This window comes from Aspergillus affinis (assembly GCF_023601865.1).
Source record: "Aspergillus affinis strain CMG 70 chromosome Unknown NODE_72_length_178902_cov_89_458247, whole genome shotgun sequence".
NCBI classification, from domain to species: Eukaryota; Fungi; Ascomycota; class Eurotiomycetes; order Eurotiales; family Aspergillaceae; genus Aspergillus; species Aspergillus affinis.
In genome coordinates, this window is record NW_026515853.1 from 135396 (window position 1) to 149901 (window position 14506).

The 14506-nt window shown below is 49.5% G+C and overlaps 5 protein-coding genes across 5 annotated transcripts; 3 read left to right on the forward strand and 2 right to left on the reverse strand.

Annotated features, from left to right (window-relative positions):
- Positions 1-702: 702 nt before the first annotated feature.
- Positions 703-2060, reverse strand: KD926_009856 (uncharacterized protein; the record flags this gene model as incomplete). Its single annotated transcript, XM_053102346.1, has 5 exons — positions 703-1105; positions 1163-1316; positions 1378-1687; positions 1765-1949; positions 2009-2060. The coding sequence occupies 5 exons, from the start codon at positions 2058-2060 to the stop codon at positions 703-705; spliced, it is 1104 nt and encodes a 367-aa protein (XP_052954203.1).
- Positions 2061-3259: 1199 nt separating this feature from the next.
- KD926_009857 (uncharacterized protein) lies at positions 3260-7526 on the forward strand (the record flags this gene model as incomplete). Its single annotated transcript, XM_053102347.1, has 4 exons — positions 3260-3446; positions 4221-4298; positions 4459-5324; positions 6933-7526. 4 exons carry the CDS (start codon positions 3260-3262, stop codon positions 7524-7526), a joined length of 1725 nt encoding a protein of 574 aa, XP_052954204.1.
- A 424-nt stretch (positions 7527-7950) lies between these two features.
- Positions 7951-8900, reverse strand: KD926_009858 (putative short chain oxidoreductase/dehydrogenase; the record flags this gene model as incomplete). Its single annotated transcript, XM_053102348.1, has 2 exons — positions 7951-8521; positions 8608-8900. The coding sequence occupies 2 exons, from the start codon at positions 8898-8900 to the stop codon at positions 7951-7953; spliced, it is 864 nt and encodes a 287-aa protein (XP_052954205.1).
- Positions 8901-9620: 720 nt separating this feature from the next.
- On the forward strand, positions 9621-11078 carry KD926_009859 (uncharacterized protein; the record flags this gene model as incomplete). The annotated part of the gene is made up of 2 exons (XM_053102349.1): positions 9621-10322; positions 10380-11078. 2 exons carry the CDS (start codon positions 9621-9623, stop codon positions 11076-11078), a joined length of 1401 nt encoding a protein of 466 aa, XP_052954206.1.
- A 1372-nt stretch (positions 11079-12450) lies between these two features.
- KD926_009860 (cytochrome P450) lies at positions 12451-14134 on the forward strand (the record flags this gene model as incomplete). Its single annotated transcript, XM_053102350.1, has 5 exons — positions 12451-12542; positions 12591-12782; positions 12854-13005; positions 13063-13307; positions 13400-14134. 5 exons carry the CDS (start codon positions 12451-12453, stop codon positions 14132-14134), a joined length of 1416 nt encoding a protein of 471 aa, XP_052954207.1.
- Positions 14135-14506: the final 372 nt, after the last annotated feature.

The following is a 14506-nucleotide window of genomic DNA, read 5'->3' on the forward strand; positions in this document are numbered from 1 at the left end:
ACTCGGACTCTTCCACCCCCCGACTATACTTACCCATTCGGGAAACTGGTATAACGTTCCTAAATCTCATGTTCCGTACGTCTCACGCCGATGATCAATGGTTCTCGGGAATAAATATCATTGGCTCTCCCTTGGTTTGGTAGGATCCGAGTGTCGATCACCATCCTGAACTCGCGCTAACTTCCCGTATTTGTTATCAGAGACTCGACTAAAATGGGTTTGACCAAGGTTTCCATAACTTCGTTCCTGGATGAAGTCAATTCAAACTTTGCTTTGGGGCCGATGGCACTGAAGGATCTTGGTCAGTCAATCTGTTAACTGTATTTTCTAGTCGGTGCGATTGAAGATTCAACGGCCGGGCGCAGGATCTGGATTGAAGTTAACCATGTATATCATGTCTGGATTAGGCAATTCGTACCTGTGGTTCCAGGAAATTCGCTTTGTGGTAGTAGGAATTTCTATCCACGGAAATTGCCGCATGTCTAACACGGACAAAGCCAACTGTGCTTGTCACTTTGAACTTACCTCCCGAGTGTAAATAATGGCTCAAAGAACTACAGCCTTTTGATAGTGGACTAATAGGCACCGTATCTACGCTCCATTGAACAGTGAAACATGAACCTCTATAGTATATTTCCCCGGGCTTCTAACTAAACAAAGACAAATGCATGTAAAAGGCCTTGAGTTACGAGAGAAAATGCTTTAGACTTCCAAGATAGCCTTCTCGATGAGGGCCTTGCTGTCAGTTTCCACTTTAGTGAATAGTTGGAGAGCGTCGCCCAGACGTGTAGTGGCGATAGGGTCAGCCTTAATGGCATCCTCCACAGCCGCACCGTTATTCGCTAGGTAATCGACATCTGTGGTAGCGAGTTTGCCGTCCCAAGAAGCGACGAGCGGGTCAATGTTGGCCAGATGATGAAGACGCTTCGGAGTGGCCACTGTGTTCTGGTGACCGGGGTACTGAGGCTTGGGGACACCGCCCTCACCAGGCTGCCAGGTGCCGTCGTAGGGTAGCTTGACGAGCTCTTCCAAGACTTCCTTCGAGATGGTGGCGGAGTCGACCCCGATCTCGCCCTGAGCGAGGGCTTCCTTGGCATTGATGAAGCTGGAGAGAAGTGTTAGCGGATTCTGGAACAAGTAAGCCGGCGTGGGATGTTCATACTTTGCATTCTTGATGAGAGGTTGCTTCTTGCCGGCTTCCTTATGCTGACGACGGTATGTCTCTAACATCTGGATAAGACGGGCTGAGAAAGGGTGCTGCGAGGCAGGGTCCTCCACGTTGGGCCAGAGGCTGAGATCAAGGTTCGCGCGTATCTCTAAAAAGGAAAGAGAACAACATTAATACCCGCGCAGAGAAAGGAACTGAGTGGATCATACCATTAAAGTAGGGACTGATAAACAAGCAACCGGCCTGACTAGCCGCAATGGCTTGTGCGAGCGAGAAGCAAGCGGTTCCCAGTGTTTGGATACCTTCGGCTTGCAAGGTTGGGCAAACGCTCAATGCAGGACCTGTGCTGGGGATCTTGATGCAGAAGCGATCCTTGGAGATGCTCACCGACTCGAACTCCTTGGCATATAATCGGGCGTGTTCAAGGACCTTCTCACCATTGTACGCCTCGGAGGGGGAGACCTGCAACAACACGCGGCCGGAAATCAGATCAATCGATTTCTTGCACAGCAAGACGGCCTAAAGTGAATAAAGTCGTGTCAGTATGAAATAAAAGAAAAGTTACGACATATCTGTTATCTCGAAGGCTTTTTTACAACGCGAGTGTAGATGGCCAGCCAGCCACGACCCTTGTATTCACGAGTAACTTCTGCAATCAACTCCTTGTTGATGGGGTTCTCCAGTTGCGCGTGAACATGGATCTGGTTGCTGGTCATGTCATGGGGAGTAATGGGGAGGCTTTGAATGAAGGCGGGATCCATCCAATCAACATCGACATTGACTGGACAGAAAAGAATGAGCTTTCGAATCAATATCACTCTCGGAACAAGTCCGACATACCTTGATCCTCTAGGCGTTCAAGCCAGCTGGGAGTGGTAGCAGTGCCTATCATTGTGTGTGCAGAATGGGATTGTGCTCAAGTAACTGTGGGAAATCTGGAGTGATCAAGGGAATGATGAACAGCTTTGGATGGAGCTGCACCTTATATGTATCCAGCTCACAATGCCCTACCATTTCTCAACAGAGCAGAACCGCACATTGTCGGGGAAGCATGAGAGGACCGCGGGGTACCTGTGGGGGAAAACAGACCGGGCCGTGTGAGCGATCGGCGGAAATCTGTCATCACCATATCTTCGTCATCTTCAGACTGCAAGCATGAACGTCATGGCAATACTCTAGCCCCTGTAATTTTCACCTTTTCATACTATCTGTAACCAATGACAATGGAATCCGCACATCCAGGCTGCGTTGTAAGGCTGACGATCCCTGCGGAACTCGGCTGGCCCAGAATAGTAATGCTCCCGAGTCGAAGCCCCTTTCGGCTGATCGAAAAGAGTGATTATCCCGAGCCGGAAGCCGCTCTCTGCATACCAAAAATAGTAAGGATTCCGAGGTAAAAGTCGCCCGCTCATAACATACCTATGAGGTTCTCCGCAGCAACATCTACAAGATACAACCGTCTACAGCATGTAGTGTCATGGTCCTTGCGACTCAATTCGCGTCTTCCTCGCAGAGTCAGTGAAATAGATCTCCCATTATGAAGCTGAACGAAATTGACATAAAACCCTCCCCCAAGGGAGGTCTTGCAACATCAACAATACTTAGAAATCCCGATCACTCTCTTCAAGTCACAATAGCCTGAACTCGAAGTAAAAGCTATGCTCACTACGTTGCTCATTTTCATCGCCTTAGCGCTGATTATTTGGAAGCCTTTCGTTGTATACTTATATGACGTGAAAGGCCTCCGGAAATACCCCAACCAGAACATTCTTTCGCCCTTCATGAACCTCGCCTACGTTTGGGAGCGCCGTGACCAATTTCGAACTAGAAGACTATACCAGAAAGACCCCAGTTGGATTTTTGTGCCTGAGGCAGCGGATTCGGGGAGATTTTGCAAGCATCGCGACTTTCGGACTCGGAGTCTGCAACTATGCAAAATGTCTCCGAACAGCTTCAAAAGACCGCGAAGATGCGTTTCTCACAATTTCTACTCTGTATCACTTTTCCTCGGTTCTGTAAGATCATACTTTTTTTCTCACAACGCACCCCGACTTACGATTTACCGAACAACGCGATGAATACCACAACGCGATGAATACCAGGAACGGTCCTACATCGCCAGCCGAGGTCTCTGACAATGCGCGAAAGTTCACCTTCAACCGTGATCTTCGTTTTTGGTTGGTCTTCGTTGCGCTGTCTGTGACTTCCTTACTGGCTGCTCTCGAAGGAACTGTCACGTCCACTGCTCTTCCTACCATTGTGGCCGACCTGCACGTTGGTAACAGTTACCCATGGATGTCCAACGCCTACTTTTTGACTACATACGTGAGACACCTTCAGTGATTGCGCAAGCGTGCCGTTGAGTATAAAGTCTAATCTGTTTGAACTTACATAGGGCATGCTTTCAACCTTTTTACGGGCAACTCTCAAATGTTTTTGGTCGGCGGTATCCCATGATTTTCTCCGTCGTCCTCTTCATTCTCAGAGTGATGTATGCCTCATCTTTCTCATCGAACTGCTTCACCATCGCCTCCACTCAGGGGGCGGTATGTCCCGGAAAATTCATCGATCATTCTCGAGGGGAAACTCATGGGCCACTATTTTCTTCAATATCGCTCTTATACGTACCGTACCGTACCGTACCGTCGTTCTCGAGGGATCTTTTTTCAAAACACACTTTTTTGAATAGTATATCCCTATAACAGCTCATAGGACTTTCCACTAACTTGGGAAATTACTGCTGGTTGATTCTATATTACTTGTATAGAACTTTTGGTTATGAGGCTAGCCAACTTGATGACGTGACGAGGTTGCTTACGGGATACATTCACTAGTTAAGTAGTTATTTCAAAGCAGTTACAAATCAACGTCAATACTCACAAATCTATTCACTACCAGTCAACTTACGCATTATAAATATCTGTCTTTAGGATATAAAGTATATCAAAACATTGCTTGTCTCATTTACAAAACAAGCAGCACACTTCCCAATCCCTCGCTATGACTTTTCCATTCCCAATTCCAACAACAACTAGACAGTGGACTGTCGTAGGTCGAAATGGGCTGGAATCCTTAGAATACACGGAACAGTCTGTGCCTGAACTTAGCGACAGCCAGGTTCTAGTTAAGCGTATGTTACTCAATATTCTGCCTTTAGGACTATAAAGTTACTAATTGGTTTCTAAAGTTCAAGGTGCCTCACTTAACGTACACACTTTTCCAACACCATTTCTCTCACAGCAAAGTAGGCTAATATAAACCCAAGTATCGAGACCTTCTCATCATCCAAGGAAAATACCCCTTCGACCTTAAACCAGGCGTAGTACCCGGATCAGATGGGGCTGGCACAGTCCTCGCAGTCGGCAAACACGTTACTCGATTCCAACCCGGCGACAAAGTTGTCACTATAATCAACCAGCAACATATTGCTGGATCAATGAATGCCAGGTCCCTGAAATCCGGTCTTGGCGGCTCCCTCGACGGCACTCTACGCTCCGTCGGCGCGTTCGATGAAGATGGACTAGTCGCTATGCCTGAGGGATTAAGCTTCACGGAGGCCGCGACGCTTAGTTGCGCGGGATTAACAGCATGGAATGCGCTCTTCGGGCTGGAGGGAAAACGCCCCATGCCGGGGCAGTGGGTCCTTACTCAGGGAACTGGTGGCGTGAGTCTCTTTGCGATTCGATTTGCGAAAGCGGTTGGCGCGAGGGTTATTGCTACTACAAGCACAGCGGAGAAAGTCAAGTTTCTTGAGACGCTGGGCGTGGATCGAGTGATCAATTATCGTGAGGTTCCTGAATGGGGTTCGTTGGCCAAGGAGTTGACTGGGGGAATTGGAGTTGATCTCGTCGTGGAGGTTGCGGGTGGAGCGACAATGAAGGAGAGCGTTGCTAGTCTCAAGCTCGATGGACTGATCAGCGTCGTTGGTGCTGTTGGAGGGCAGGGTAAGGAGATACCGAGCTTGCTGGACTGTTGGCTCAACCTTTTTACTGCTCGCGGCGTCTGGGTTGGTAATCGGCTTCAGATGGAGGAGATGTGTCGTGCTATAGAAGCGTCGCCGGACAAACTTCGCCCTGTCGTTGATCCCAAGCTTTTCACGCTGGAAACGGTTAAAGAGGCATGTGGATATTTGGAATCGGGAAAACATCGCGGCAAGGTTTGTATTGAAATTGCCTAGCCTGGTGAATTTGGTGTGGCGGTCAAGTAGGCAATTTGGAAGCGTGGTCTACCTCCTGGATTTGAAAGGGGATAAGTGAATGCAGTTCAGATGAGATTAATTTAAGCTTTGATTATTTCCAACCACCAATTTGGGAGTAGCTGGACATCTCTCTTCATAGTTGCTTTGCCATTCTAAATAGTTTGTGGTCTTGTATACTCGCAATATATCCGCACAGCCATACCTTAACCCGGCTGCTCAATAATGTACGGCTCTCTGGAGTTACTGTCTCTTCGGTCTGGCTCAATCAGAACATTGACTGCATTCGATCGGCTTTAAATTATCAACTGTACCTCGGGGACTTCAAGAGAATACCCTTGCTACATGTGATTTTCTATTAGACTAAAGTTTGTTTGGAAGAGTTTCAATTTGAGGCGGCAGAGTAAATCATAGTTTTATGTCAACCCCCAATGCGGAAAGAGAGAAGTAGATAAAGTAAATGGGAACATAAACTACCTTAACATAATAAGCCCCAGAAATATCATGTTAAATGCTTTTGATATCTGAATCAAAGAGAAAAAACCCAGAAGCCCGGAGCCAAATGACAGAAAGTTGGTGTGCCCAATAAAAGAAGATAGGAAATAGAATGAGCCAGATAGAATCCTCGAAATGAAGCAGTACACTGAGTGGCAAGACAAGTAACCAAGAGATATCAGAACCAATTCATTAAAATAATATGGAGATCACACCTAGGCTTGATCCTGATTGTCCATGTCGGAAAGTTGCTTCAAAATGGGCCTCTTCACTGCACATTTGCCTGACAGGCGTCCGTTTCTGCAAAGTGGCTAGTAGTAGTGGAGGCCATAGTGTCAGTCACTCCCATTTGCACCATGTCTTCATCTTTGATATCAGACATATCGGTACTGGTAAGGTCTATATAAATGCGAATGTTAGTGATTGAAGTGAAAGGGAAAGAGATTGTCTTACCACTTCCAGAGGCAGTTGTAGAAACAGAACCCATACGTTGCTATTCACCAAAATGAGGATCTCCGAGATCATGGGGGTTGCTGTATTTAAGACGGGACTCCGATTGACCAAGCATGCGGCATAGCTCGTCAGCTGCCATGGTCATTTTTATTCCTTCCCCTTCCTGTTCTCCGGCACCCGCCTCTATATCTTGCTCGATCCTAGCCCCAATCTCAGCAATTAACCCCGGTAGTGCTTTACGAATGAGCGAGTACTCCGCTCATCTCTCGATTGTGTGGTTCTGGAATAAGATCCATGCCTTTTGTTCCTCTTTCTGGCTGAGCCGATGTACTCGCCCAATGGCCTGGACGAGCGTACCCAGGTTTCTGGGGGGTTGGAGTACGATGACACGTGAGCAGTAAGCATGGAGATTCAGCCCTTGAGAAGCCCGAAGATATCCTGAATCTTCGTTCCGCCATCGTGCCCGACCTGATCGCATGGTATCTCGAGCACTGTTATCGGCATCGAGGTGCAAAAATTTACCAAGAAACTTTGCAACTAGCTCCATATCGCCATTGATGACAAACCAGTTCAATGGGGTCCAGCCTTCGTTATCCACGAGAAGGCGTGCCCCTCCATTAGAACCGTGCCTCCAAGACAGGAAATTACAAAATCCTCCAGATCTTGGGTTTTGCCCTTCTCACCATTGGCTTCGGTACATTCACAGTGCTAGGTCCCCACTCCTCCACAGCAGCCTGGACGTTGACGCAGATGGTCGCTGCGTTCGGTGCGGGAGTGATCATGCCCGTCCTCCTCCCCGGGCTCGAGGAGAAAGACACGGCCACTTCCACGGCACTCTGGGCCTTTGTCCGTAGTTTCGGCATTATATGGGGTCTTGCCGTGCCGGCAGCCATCTTCAATAACCAATTCGACAAGTTTTCCTCGTCAATCAGCGACAGCTCGGTGCGCAACATGCTTACCGGGGGTAATGCGTACTCTTACGCTTCGAGTGCGACCATCAATGCTCTCCCAGCCCCGGTGCGAGCCGAGGCTATCGACGTTTATGTCCGTAGCCTGCGGGTGGTACGGCAGGTGCCCATTGGTTTTTCGGGGCTGTCATTTCCGCTCTGCTTCTTGCAGAAGAGCATTAAATTGCGGTCGGATTCGGAGACGGATTACGGGCTGAAAGAAAAGGAAGCGAACCAAGGTTCGGATAGAACTTTGGCATCTGCCTAGGCGCGTTTTCAGGATAGCTGTGTGGTCGCAGAGGTCTTACGGTCACCGTCTGGAGATGTCTCTCAACTTGTATATTAGTATTCCGCTGGCTACCCTTTAGGGGGGGTATGGCACTTCTGGGGATGGTTAGCGAGACAAGATATTCTTGGGAGGTATGGAATGGCGTGTATGGTCCGTCGTTCAAAAGTACTGACAATTTCAAGATACTAGAGTTGCGTTTTAAGTATCAAGGCTTGAGGTGTTCCATTGTTATTCTACTCGTAAACAGCACTCGGTATCCCATGATCTCTCCTTCACTGTAATGTCCTAGTAAGGGCTCTGCTATAAGAATTGTATACTGTTCTTCTAGGAACACTGTCCGGTGATCCTTAGTCTAGTTCATCATCTATATCTTGCTCTTCTCTTCTTCACATACCCTTACCCCTTACTCATCGATATTCGTACTCATAGCCACATCCCTCGACGCTTCCAAATCAGCAGAAACACTCTTCAACTTGACTTCCAGTCTGTTCACACAATCCGGTCCCAGTGGCAGTCTCAAAACCCTCCCCTTCAATTCCCCACCAACGCCCTCACCCGTCACAGCCCCAAAGATCCGCGCGGCTGCCTTCTCAGCATCGCCTGGCTGCTTCCCCTGCGCGCTCTCGAACTTCCCAAGCATTTCATCCACCGGTCCTCCTCGATAGGGCTCCGACAACGAAGTCTCAGTCTTCTGCACTGCGGAGAGGAAGTTCGTGCGGAAACCGCCCGGCTCAACGATCAACACGGAGATATTGAATGGCGCGACTTCCTGAGCTAGCGATTCGGATAACGCCTCGAGCGCGAATTTACTCGACGCGTACAGACCGCACGACGGCAGGGCATTCTGGCCCGCGATACTGCTGACATTGACAATTGTTCCGTTTCCCTGGGCGCGTAGGGACGGCAGGAACGAGCGAATAAGTCGTAGGGGACCGAGGAAGTTGGTGTTGAATTGCGCGAGGGCTTCGTCATCGCTGGATCGGATTTATCAGTATCAGGGCTTGTTGCGATGTGTGGGACTCAGAATTGCGATCTGACAGAGAACACAAACATAACATACCTAATATCTTCAATTGCGCCGAGAAGCGAATACCCAGCGTTGTTCACGAGAACGTCGACGCGTCCGTAGATGCTCTCTGCTTTCTTGACCACGTCGGGGACGGTCTCGGCATTAGTGACGTCCAGCTCGATGACCTTTCCGCCTCGCGACTCGATTCCGTTGACTGCGTCGGCGGATTTGGTGGTGTTTCGTACCGTCGCGATGACGTTGTGTCCGGCGGCCAGTGCGTGGAGCGAGAGTTGGTATCCGAAGCCCGAGGAGCCACCGGTGATGAACCAGACGAGAGGGGCCATGTTGGGACTGTTCTCGTGGTGAATTTAGGTAGGAGATGAATTGATTGGTATTCCTTTTGAGAGAAATCGTGAAAATAATTCAATCAATCCTTCGTGGTGTTTAGCTATCTCCCTCTTTAAATACCCCTCCTTGGTGACACATGGAGTTAACGGGATCGGGGATAGCGATGGAATTAAACTCTCCTCCGTCCCTTCGAATTTAGCGGCAATCCTGGCCACAGGACGGCTGTTCCGGCCAATAATGACCCCTACCATAGCGCATAGCCCATCCCCCCGATTGTCGCAGTGGATGACCCGGCGATTATCCGGCGATTTCTCAGTGTTCTCGGAACAAGTGGATCTGACGATGGGTCTAACCTGAGGCATCAACTCCGGAGAAGGAACGGAGCCGGAACAACATCTCTCCCGACACAGTGATGCCTTAGGATCCAAAGGTGCCGCAGCCTTGCACTAAACCCACCGTCTGGATCCTGGAAGGGCCAAAAAAAAAAACGGACCCAGCTCCCCAATAGATCCTCTAGCGCTCGCCCCGATTCCCAGTTCAGTATCAGCTAGACTCGTCGAGTCAGTCGGCAACGCGCTAGCCAGAGCTACTGGGGGTCTGTTGCCTTCCTGTTCCCAAGATCGGTTCGTGATGGCCTGGAAGGAGAATATCAATATAAAATCCACGGACCAGAACATCCAGATTTTGCGGCTCAACTCAAGCTAGAATATTGGAGGATGACAGCACTTTTATCGCTCCCGAATGAAATCCTGCATCGGATCGTCTATTATGCCGATCGCGAGGAATTGCTCCAGTTGAGGCTTGTGGGTCGGTCGCTGAGCGATGTTAGCAGGAAGTACCTGTTCCAGTCTGCCCGCGTGGTGCCGACGGATGAAAGTTGTGAGAAATTCGAGAAGATCTTGAATGATCCGTTCCTTGCTTCGTGCGTGACGAAGGTGTATTTGGATACCACTGATTGGGACAATGTGAGTTTTGACCTCGTTGGAGGAACTTTTGATCGGGTGCTGACATGCGACAAGGAAATTGACATCGAAGAGTATGATGACGACGAGGGCGAGGAGCTATTTCTTCCGACAAGATATAGCAACCTTTTCAAGCGGCTCAAGGAGTTCCCTAGACTCCAGGGGGCTGTGTTGCGTTTTGAGCACGAGTGTTATAGCCCGAGATCAATAGAATCGATCTATGTCGACTGTCAACAAGAACCTGACTTCCGTGAGAGCGTCCTGGAGTCGTTTATGGAATCATTGACTTCCTTGCCCCGACCTATCCAAGAGCTTGGTCTTCGCGATCTCCAGAATCTCAACCAGACGGACGAAGCGCTCGTCGAGAATATCAAGGAAGTGCTAAGAGGGCTTCACACACTACGCCTGAATATCACGAACGAACATAGCGAAGGAAACGGAGAGAATGATCTGGAAGTATGTTAGCATGTTTTCTGAGTGTTTCAGCTAGAACATGACTGACTGTATGAATAGCATGACGAACCGCACTTGTTCTTCTCAGAGCTGCCTTCCTTCTGGTTGCAGCCCACATTGGCAAACCTGCAACATCTGACCCTCTACTCGAGCAACTACTACGGCTTCTACCCGAAATTCGACCCGACGGGGCTACATTTCCCTCAACTGAAAACGCTCGCTCTCGGTAACCACGCCTTCATCCACGACTCGCAACTCGACTGGATCCTCTCGCACGCCGATACACTCACGGAGCTGTATCTAGACGACTGCCCAATCCTCTATGAAGTCGCAATCTACGCGAAAGAAAAAACATACCTGGACCCAACCTCCTTCGGGTTCAAAGACGGTCTCGGAGAGAAACATTACGCGACATATGACAAGCGCTGGCACGATTATTTCAACGCCTTCAACGACAAGCTCCCGCATCTGAGACATTTCCGGTACGGCCACTGCCCGTTTTGGTGGGATGAAGGAAGCCCTCCGTTCGAACAGGAGCAGCATATCAAGCTGAGTTTGGCGAAGGATAGATACATGGTGTTTTGTGATGGGTTTGGACCTAGTCCGTACATGGAGGAAATGATATATCGTGAAGGTGGAGGGCGGGCGCGGCCTGATTGTTATGCGGAGGATGAGAAGGCGTTGGTGGCGTTGTGTGCGAAGTTGGGGTATAAGGCGGAGCCTGATCCGGATGAAGATTTATATGGGCATTTCTCGTAATGGGGATATGTTATTGAATATACTCGTATTTTCGTTCAGAAGTCCGGTGAAAGGTGTGACATAGTGTTGTCGAAGAGGCACAGCATGCGGCGCTTGTTTAGGGACGGATGGTTTCCCCGAATTTTGGCTCAAGGTTCTTGAGCACTTTGGGGAAGGCTTAGCCATGTGACCAAGATGTCTTCTAGCACTTCAATATATATCTCCTCTTTTCAATGGAATATATTGCTTTGCCATCTGCCATTCAGAACGTGGCGCGGTTCAGCCCACATGAACAGTGTTGGGACCAGATAGGCTAGAACAATATGCACTGTCACACCGTCAGCATGCTTATTTGAAGGAACCCAGGTTATTCCTAGAAGCACCACCCAATAGCTTTCCAGTCACTTCAAATCCCCAATGACAGCCAAGAAAGCAAGCTTCAATGCGCCCGCATTCCTCCCAGTAAGAACGCCCCCGGGGAACGCAGTGATCGGAGCCAAAGGATGCGCTACTGCACTGATGACAGGATGCAAATTCCGGCTTGCGGAGAATGACTTTGTTCGAGTCATGGCGCTCGCCTGTGGCCAATAAGATTGTTAGTTTGTGACAGATCTCGTATCGACCCTGTCCAGGGCATCCATCTAGGATCTGCGCCTCTGCTCGTGTGCCCTCCATTGCAGTGGTTCGATGCAACATTGCGAGTCGATGAGATCACCTTTTCTATCATCTGGATAGTTATTGCGCTTGCTTCCGAGTTTAACACTTGATGAATGGTTGAGATCGTATTATTAATAAGATAATAGTTTTGTTGTTAAACTTCTGCCTACCCATGCTCTAGACCAACCATGTGATCTGTATTTGCTAGGCAATGTGATGAATCTGCTCTGTGCTGTGCACTGACTACACGCTGTTCAGCTTACGCAGGGTGTATATCTGGGCTGGCGTTTCTTCTGCAGTCGGGGTGAAGTCATCGTCGTTTTAGTAGAAATCCTTACCCAGGGCATATTTATTCGCAAGATCCCCGCTGGTCCCGAATCCGCTTTACTGACGCCTTCATTTCATAAAATCAGTGCCTTTCCACTACCTGTTTGTCTACCATGTCCGTGATAGTGTACTCTGCGGTGGGAGTCTTATGTCTATTTCTTCTCAAGTCCCTGTTCGGACGAAAAGGCTCGACTGCTCCCCTCCCGCCCGGGCCTCCCGGGAAACTCATCGTTGGCAATCTCCATGACCTCCCACCATCAGGATCTCATGAATGGTTACATTGGTGGAAATACAAGGATCTCTACGGTACAGGACATTTCCTCGCTCTGAGTGTCCGCACGCACAACACACGTACTCACCCACACGCCTAGGACCGATCACTTCTCTCAATATCTTCGGCCAAACACTAATGATCATCAACGATGCCGACGCAGCGGTCACGCTCTTCGAAAAGCGCTCCGCAATCCACTCAGCCAGACCGGAATTCCCCATGGCGGAACTGTACGGCCCTCTTCCGCTCTTTGATCTATCATTTTCTAACATATCCAGATCTGGCTGGGGTCAAGCGGTGAGTTTGCTGCAATGTACGCCCCTGTTCCGAACGCATCGCAAGGCCCTGCATCGAGAGCTGGGTACCACGGCCGCTGTTGCGCGATTCAACGATATCCTGGATCTTGAGGTTCGACGGTTTCTGTTGCGGGTGGTCCAGACGCCGGATCAGTTGATGGAGTTTATTCGGAAGTTAGTTCCGGCTTTGTTTCTATGCCCTCTTCTCGGGGAATGGGTTAGGCTGATGTGTGGGAATCGTGCAGACAAACTGGCGCATCAATTCTGAAGATCGGATACGGATATAATGTGGAACCGAAGGGCCGTGATCCCCTTGTTGACTTGGTGGAAAAAGGCATGGCTGAATTCTGCGATGTCGTGGTTCCGCATGGATGGCTTGTGAATCTTGTTCCAGCTTGTATGTATCCGGGGATGTTTCCTCCGTGACTCCAAAGATAACTGACAACAATCACAGTCAAACATTTCCCCAGTTGGCTCCCAGGCGGCGGATTCCACAAGACAGCCGAGGAATACCGAAACAGCGTCGCCCGACTGCGCGATCTGCCGTATTATTTCGTCAAGCGACAAATGGCACAGAAGAAGGACACGCCCAACTTCGTGTCGAGTAGTCTCAACAAAGAACATATCGAACCGGGGTCAGAAGATGAGATGGTGTTGAAGTGGTCTGCTGTGTCGCTGTATGCTGGAGGCGCTGATGCCGTGAGTGACCTACTCCCAACTGATCCCATCGTCCCAGAAAACACCCTGGACTGTAACTATGAGCATCACTAACTCAATACCGCCAATATTAGACCGTGTCCTCAATCGCCTGTTTCTTCCTCGCAATGGCCCTCTACCCTGCAGTGCAAAGACGAGCACAAGAGGAGATCGACCGCGTGGTAGGAACGTCTCGATTGCCCGGATTCCAAGACCGCGAGAACCTGCCGTACATCAACGCCATGGCGCAGGAGATTCTGCGCTGGCATCCCATCGCACCGGTCGGATTCGTTCATAAGTCCAGCGAAGAGGATATTTACGAGGGATATCGCATCCCGAAAGGAGCAATTATGATTCCGAATATCTGGTGCGGAGAACCCATCTTACCTATCCACTGGAGTCCCTTGCTAATCCATACCTGTCTGTTTGTTGATAGGGGCTTCATGCACGACCCATCCATCTACCACGACCCAATGACCTTCAAACCCGAGCGCTTCCTCTCAGAAAAAGGCCACACACCAGAACGAGACCCCAACATTTTCGCATTCGGTTTCGGACGCCGGATTTGTCCCGGTCGGGTCCTTGCCAACGCGGATATCTATCTCACGATTGCGCAGGCGGTCGCGAGTTTGAATATCACGAAGCCGGTGAAAAATGGAAAAGAGATCCCTGTGAAGGCGGAGTTCTTGCCCGGTGTGATTAGCCATCCGGCGCCGTTTGAGGTCACTATTAAGCCGAGGAGTCGGGGGCATGAAGATTTGATTAGGGAGGTTGAGAGGTTGGGGCCGGAGGCGAAGAGTGATGCGGAGGCGTTGTTAAGAGGGGTTTAGTGTACAGTTCCTATACGAGATGGGGAGGTGGATGGGGAGAGAATGGGAGGATGTGTGTGTGAGATTTTGGTTAATAACATTCGGTAGTGAGAAATTAACCTCTTTTTTATAATGATCTAGGAAGTCCACAAATGCAGCAACTAGCGGAAATGACAGACGAAAGGGGCCAAATCTCAATTAAATCAGTCACAGGTAGCGACGTAGGCCTCCCGCACGCTGAGAAAGATCAAGTTAATCAACATTTTCTAAATCCCAATTGAGAGCAATTACTGGCTCCTTTGCAAACCCTCTGTCGTGTAGCGTCGATATTCCAATCTGGCCTTAACAACCGGCGGCCGGTACGTTGTGACTCATACGCCTTCGGTCTTCGGC